This window comes from Dipteris shenzhenensis, chromosome 33, assembly GCF_047967505.1.
Source record: "Dipteris shenzhenensis isolate YYH24624 ecotype China chromosome 33, Dip_SZ_1.0, whole genome shotgun sequence".
Classification (NCBI taxonomy): domain Eukaryota; kingdom Viridiplantae; phylum Streptophyta; class Polypodiopsida; order Gleicheniales; family Dipteridaceae; genus Dipteris; species Dipteris shenzhenensis.
Genome location: NC_141628.1, coordinates 6,828,830 through 6,835,776, shown reverse-complemented (window position 1 = coordinate 6,835,776; position 6,947 = coordinate 6,828,830). Strand labels below are relative to the sequence as shown.

The 6,947-nt window shown below is 46.4% G+C and overlaps 1 protein-coding gene across 2 annotated transcripts; it reads left to right on the top strand.

The window, feature by feature from the left end:
• Window positions 1-315: 315 nt before the first annotated feature.
• On the top strand, window positions 316-4,113 carry LOC147879600 (uncharacterized). Of its 2 annotated transcripts, none has more exons than XM_087371724.1 (6): window positions 316-532; window positions 685-924; window positions 1,239-1,350; window positions 1,446-1,620; window positions 3,081-3,321; window positions 3,423-4,113. In XM_087371724.1, exons 1-6 carry the CDS (start codon window positions 424-426, stop codon window positions 3,719-3,721), a joined length of 1,176 nt encoding a protein of 391 aa, XP_087227850.1. In that variant the 5' UTR covers window positions 316-423; the 3' UTR covers window positions 3,722-4,113. The 2 variants fall into 2 exon arrangements, with proteins under 2 accessions (XP_087227850.1, XP_087227849.1); XM_087371723.1 differs by having other exon boundaries at window positions 319-610; window positions 3,423-4,100.
• The last annotated feature ends 2,834 nt before the right edge of the window (window positions 4,114-6,947 follow it).

Sequence of the window (6,947 nt, the reverse complement as noted above, 5' to 3'; positions counted from 1 at the left end):
AATTTTTCCAAAGTGGTCCTTCTTTTGAAGATTCATCTCTCTATTTCTCTTCTGGGGAAGGGTAGAAACCCCTTTGAAGAGTGTTGCAGCCTTCAAATTTGAGGGCTGCAGGAGAGCTTTACCACTTGGGTGATTGTGAGGTGGCACATTTAATACTTGTACAAAAGACGTCCGCCCGGTTGTGACTTGGCAAGCGGACGAGTGCATCAATTTAAGGTGGACGAGGTTTGTGGGGGCTTCACCCGTCCGAGTGTGAAAGCTCCCTAAGGAGGCTTGTGAAAAGTGTTCAGAGGGAATGGACGTTGGGGGGAGAAATTTTGGAATGGATTCCAAGTACGCAAAAGTCTCTTTTGTGTGTGTGTGTGTGTGTGTGAGAACTTCATACTTTCATCTCTTTTGTGTGTGTATCTTCATCATACTTTGATGGGGATCATGGCTTCTTGCTTTGCGTCGTGCTGTGCCTCGTGTTCTTGCGAGGCTTGCCGCTCTCTCGCCTGCGGAATCACCCGTCGTTCCGCTCGAATCGCCTACTGTGCCTTTTTCGCTCTCTCCCTCATCGTTTCCTTCACCTTCCGGGAGTTCTTAGCACCTTTCATAGAGCACATCCCATGTACATCTTCCCCCCTTTTGCTCCTTCCTATATAGCTCTGGTATGTATCGCTGCTCATTTTGCTCCTGGCGCAGGGATCAACAGTTTCGCCCACACTCCCGATCAACAATGGTTTCAGACGCAGGCTGTGATGCGTGTTAGCCTTGGGAATTTCTTGTTTTTCTCTATATTCTCTCTGCTTATGATCGGAGTTAAGGACCAGAGAGACCCGCGCGATGCATTGCACCATGGAGGGTGGATGGTGAAGTTTATCATGTGGGCTGCACTTATAGTGTTGATGTTTTTCCTTCCAAATGGAGCTATATATGCGTATGGTACGATTTGACTTCTTCCTCCCATTTGGAGTCTATAGCATGTTTGTGCCGCTCTTGTTACTAAAGACTCTGTGATTCTCCCTTACTTCCTTTGAAATTGTATAAATGTAATAACAACCTTTGCCTATCAATTTGAACATGCTGGTCAAACTCTTGAACGCTTCGAACTATATTTTAATATTGTGGTCAAACTCTTGGACACCATACAAAGTAGAGGCCGTGGTACTAAGCAGAATACAAGCACACCTGTATCCTCAAACACTTGTTAGAAAGAGGGTCTATTATTGACCTCACTTATGCTCATTGACCTCCAGAGACAACAGCCAAAGTCGGTGCTGGATTATTTTTGCTAGTCCAAGTCATCCTCTTATTGGATTTTACACATGGCTGGAATGCTGCATGGGTGGAAAAGGATGAGAAGTTTTGGTACGTACTTTTATTTCTTCCTGTGGGACATGGAGGTATATAGTGAGCTTGAGCTGAATAAAAATGGTGCCGCTTTTTTGTCCCCTGTTTTGCAGGTATATTGCCTTGCTATTGGCGTCTGTCTTTTGCTATGCTGGGAGTTTTGCACTATTAGGATTTCTTTTCTACTGGTTTAATCCTTTTGGGCACGATTGTCAGCTGAACTTGTTCTTTATCGTAGTGACACTTCTTCTTGCTGGTTCCTTTACTGTCATCTCACTGCATCCAAAGGTATTTTGTTTTTCATATATATCTAGATAATCAAGCACTGAATATCTGAATAGCAATAGCGTTTGAAAAGAACTCTCTCCTTCTGTTTTCCATTCTAGATCTTCAAAGATGCTATTTTGGCTTTCAATCAGCCGGAATTCAGATTGTTGCAACCTTTTATATGCACTTCCTTGGATGCAATGAACCTTGTTCTCCTTTATATGGTTAGATGTGCAAGGCTTCTGCAGTCAGTAGCTTAGTAGCTAGAGCCTAGCACATGTATGCACGATGGAATATTGTGCAGTTTGTATTTCTATCAGAACCAAGTCTAAGCATTGTAGAGATAATGGGTCTAAGCATTGTAGAGATAATGGGGTACAAGCGGTCTAGTAGTAGCTACATTAAGCAGAAGGCCCTCTAGTCTACAATTATTCTTTTGGATGTGTTTTGGAGGTTTGGTGGAAAGATGGTGGAAGTCCAAGTGCACTATCCAGAAATCTTTTTTCTCTTTACTTCCATCGTCATTCCTTTGGGAGCACTTTCCTGCTTGAAGGACCGCAGTTGTGGCCTCAACTTCAGTTTCCAGCGATGGAAGTTCATGGGATGTTTGCAAAACCATCATTGGTGGCAATCTTGTATGGTCGACCAGTTCCCACTCTCTAATGATGAGGGGCATGCAGTGACTCATGTTTTTACCTCCTTGTGGAGCTTTGCATCATGACCAGGTGATCTCCACAGACAGTCAGCTCTCAAATGTAAGGGCTCCTTCATAGCATCTAATGCATGTATTCTGTATTGTTGGGAGGAGAAAGATGCTACCTCCTCTCAGCTGCTTACATAGAATGCTCCTAAAGCAAGCATCTCTAGTAGCACTAAAGGGACCAACATGGCCAAGAAAGTCGCTATTCTAGTTGCACTAAAGGAACCAACATGGCCAAGAAAGTCGCTTTTCAAAGGTATGACCATAAAGTAGACTCCTATCTGTATTTGCTGTGGAAAATTAAGTTGGATGCATCATCAAGAGCTGGCAACCGCATTGTTTTCAAGAAATTGCCAGGTAGGCGCATATGTTGATGCTCAGCAGGCTGAAATCTAACAATTAGCCTGTGCCTTTGCCCTCCATTTGTGAGATAAATAGTGGTCTGGACTTATGCTTGGGAAGGTAATGTTATGAGCGTATATGTTGTAGGGAGGGAGTAGGCAGTTAGACAGGAAGGTATATATTCATGTAGGTAGCTGGTATGTATTTTAAGAAGTTAAGGAGGATTTGGACATATACAAGTGCATGTTTGTGTTGGTATGTGCGTGCACATACATGTGCTTGTATGTGTGCACATGCATGTGTGCCACTCTGCAATATCACAAATATGTATTGCATTATGGACCATGGTTAGGGGTCGTATGCATGGTTAGCTTGGGATCAAACACCAAGGCCCCCATCTTGAAATTGGTTCTGAAATTGTGCATGACATTACAAACAGGTGTGTGGAAGCTTGTTGCCTGCATCAATAGTATCCCTCTACTGTACCTACTTGTGCTATATTGCCCTCTCAAGTGAGCCTCAAGACTATGAATGCAATGGTCTGCACAACCATGTGGAGGCAGTCTCAACAGGCACTCTTGTTCTTGGCTTGCTGACTACTGTTCTCTCAGTTGTATACTCTGCTGTACGGGCTGGTTCCTCCAGAGAAATTCTCTCTCCATCTTCTTCTCCAAGAGCAAGTAATGTTTTTTTTTTTTTTTCTATTTTTATGCTTCTTCTGCACGCGTTAGATACTGCCATGAGAATCAGCATGACTTCAACGCCTTTGCAATGATTGCAGCTGGACAGAAACCTTTGTTACTATCTCAAGAAGGGGAAGACACAGAAGATGCTGGCAAGAAGGGGCCAAAGCCAGTGACTTACGTGTATTCATTTTTCCATCTCATCTTTGCACTTGCCAGTATGTACTCAGCCATGTTGCTGACTGGTTGGACACAGGCAAAGAGCGACAATAAAGAGTTGTTGATTGATGTTGGCTGGCCATCTGTTTGGGTGCGTATGTGCACACAGTGGGTCACTGCTACCCTTTTCATTTGGTCCCTTATTGCTCCAATATTTTTTCCAGATCGGGACTTTTAATAATTTTGAGATGAGTTTCGTGTTGTACTAAGATGGAGTCCATGACACATGTGGGCATTCTTAAGATTGTTTGTACGGCTTTCATTTTTCTGACGGATTACTCAAACCACTCCTCTGAACGTCAGTCATTGTAAAATATTAGTATTGCCGGACATGTAAAGTATGGTTAGCACATATTTCCTGTTCCATTTTGTATGGAACATATTATCTTTGCAGGTCTCTCTCTCTCTCTCTCTCTCTTCACACACACATAGATGTGCATGCAAAGTTGCTTGCACCTCTGCGTGTGCACCCATGCATCACACAGCATGCACATTCACCTGGGCAAGCAGGGCTGCATGTCCACATGCGTGTACGTTAATGAGTAGTGTGTGGTCTAATTGGCCATGATTGACTTTCATTATTCATAATTTGTTTTTTAGGGGTCTTTTTATAATAAGACATGAAATAAACCAAAGAAAGCCATGGAATTATTGAGACTTAAGCATCTTTTTCTGAAGGATGGTAATGTAGGTTGTAAAATTTGCCAAATGAAAATGAACTCTTTGACATTGTGTGACAAATGTCATCGATTGTTTTACTTAATTGCGCACAAACATTATTTTGTAGGGGGATCTTTAGACTCTATAAGAAGGGGATTCTACACTCAATTTTCATTCCTTGTTGACTTGGGATGTTACTGGTAATCCTAGGGCAACGTTTCATATTTGGCACCTACTCTACAGTGACAAGGATTACCTAGATGCAGCAGTATGTGATGTCCCCTTGAAAACACTCCAAACACTTCCACATGTAGACTTTATCTAGAGAATACTTCCCAAGAAAATAATGTCTATTCTATCCATGTCTACTTTGATAGCTTGCTCTTGCAATGGTTACCTTCAGGGAAGGGGAAGCATTTGCTCAGCCTCCAGGAAATCGTCCTACGAGCTGGGCTTCCTTTGTCGAGAGAGTTTTGGAGGTTGGGTCCGTGGAACTATATGGAAATCCCACATTCGTATCTCATGCCTTTGGAATTGACTCGCCTGATCTCGCAGCGTTGAAAAGGGGATATTGGTGTGCTAGGATCCATGTCGCCACCATCCTTGGGAGAGGCCCAAAGGTTTGGTCTCCCGCAGAGTTGGTAGGAGTGGCGGAGTGTGCATTTCGGTCTCGTTCTTAGAGGGCTTTGCAGTTTGGATGGGTATTCGGGCAGGTGAGGCCCGGATTGGTATCCTGAATGTGTACGCCCTTGCTTGTAGGCAGCACTGACCTACTTTCTGGCGGTGACTCAAAGAGTGCCTTCCAAAGGTTGACTCTTGCATTTATGGAGGACAAACATGGAGGAGCCTCTTTTGCAGAGAAGCCAGTTGCACAGAGGAGGAGCAATTGGGAGCAGTTCATTTTTTGTGATTAGTGGCAGGGATCCATGGCAAGAGCCAGAGTTTACTAGACTTCCCGGGACCTTGCAGCTTTCTTTCGTGCAGTGGAGGCATGATGGATTGCTGGAACGTCTGGATAGATTCTACGTAGGGGACTGGGCGCTGCTCAGAGGTGGCTCTATTGGCATTTTAGCAAGCACCACGGTGTTGGATCACTCCCCGGTGGTACTTCATTTGGAGCAGCCTTGTCGTGGACTCCCTCAAAAGGGGATCCGCATTCCGGATGATCTCCTATAGGAGGTGGAGCTAACTGCGGGCTATAGTGGAGATCTGGAGGCAGCTCGAGGAGGGGCCTAGAGAGGTTGGGCGGCGTGGGTGGCAGAGGCGATTCATTGGAGCAGTCAGGAGCTCCAGTCCCAGGCCCTTAGACGAAGACATGCTCTTCAGGAGCGGGAGAGAGCACTTCGTCATGATCTAGCATCTATAGAGCGACTTGAGCAGGAGCTAGGGTCCTTGTGGCTCAAAGACCGCTTGGAGCGTCCACGGTCGGAGCTCCAGGGTATGGAGGTTCGTAGAGCTAAGTTCTCATACCACTCTTCCCGGGTCGGATGGGTCTAGTAGAGGGGAGGATGACAAGGCAGTTCTTTCAGACCATAGGACCATGGTTTGCAAGGATCCAGCTCCAACGACTTCAAGACTGGCAGGGACAGATGCACACAGACCCGCAGGAGATCCTTGAGCTGACCACAAATTACTGTAGCTGTTTCAGTCGGAGGAGTCGACCACGACTCTCCTATCTTGTGAGGTTTTAGTCATGCAGAGCTTGAGCAGATGATTAGAGGCGTCTCTCACCGATGAGGAGCTTTGGGAGGCCTTGTAGGCCCTACCGACCTAGAAGTGCCCCAGAGAGGATGGTTTGACATTGAGCTTGTTGAGGCGCACACATCTGTACCCCACTCCAATTAGTCTGCCAGAAGGTCTTCGATTTAGACTCCCACATTCTTTGAGAGGCTGGATATGCTTGATCCCAAGGAAGGGGATAGATTAGATGTTCGCCAGTGGAGACTGATCACCCTGCTCGACACGGCTTACAAGATCTTGGCCATGGTCTTGAGCCTGCGGTTGAGACCCCACTTGCCAGATATCATATAAGAGACGCAGACAAGTTTTGTTCAGGAACGTAGCATCGTAGACAACATCTTCACCTTCTAGGAGACAGTGGACTGGTCTAGGGAAGAGTTGCAGCCTCTGACTATGGCTGCCATGGGGGCAGAGATCAGAGAAAGAGAAGAAAGAGAGGGGGCTGTCACACGGGCAGCACCTCACATCAAAAGAAGAGAGGAGGGTACCTGGCTGATCTGCAGGAGCAGAGGACAGAGCAGGGACCCAAGAGGAGAGGCGTCTCATGGTGGGGTGCTGCAGCAGCAGAGGTGCACATGTGCAGGGCAGGATTGGGGCCTGTACAAGGGCCTGTGGATGCTGGAACAGCTGCAGCAAAGGGCAGCCTAGCAGCAGCCCAAAAGGGTCTGGCTAGGGCCCTTTTATAGGGTTGGTTGGACCAGCCAACCAAGTCGGCCAGGGGGAGGAAGAGAATCGACCAGCAGTCGGCCATTAAAGGCTGCTGGGTCAGTAGGTTTTCCCAGCCCTTGGAGGCCTATAAAAGGAGAGGCCTCAGGCCTCATTTCATATCATATGGAGCAGCCCTTTGACAGCAAACAGGAGGAGCAAGAGGGCAAGCCTGGGGCCTATCCACAGGAGGTGAAGGTGGCTCCTGAAGGAGCTGCAGACTGAGCTTTAATGGCAGCCCACCTAGGCTGGTTTCCAGACATGAAGGTGGAGAGGATCTTTTTGGACGGTAAGTCTAC

Coding starts and splice junctions, on each gene's coding strand:
- LOC147879600 (XM_087371723.1), top strand. CDS start 424: ATGGGGATCATGGCTTCTTGCTTTGCGTCGTGCTGTGCCTCGTGTTCT. Junction 925..1,238: donor TGGAGCTATATATGCGTATG/GTACGATTTGAC, acceptor ATTGACCTCCAG/AGACAACAGCCAAAGTCGGT. Junction 3,322..3,422: donor ATCTTCTTCTCCAAGAGCAA/GTAATGTTTTTT, acceptor CAATGATTGCAG/CTGGACAGAAACCTTTGTTA.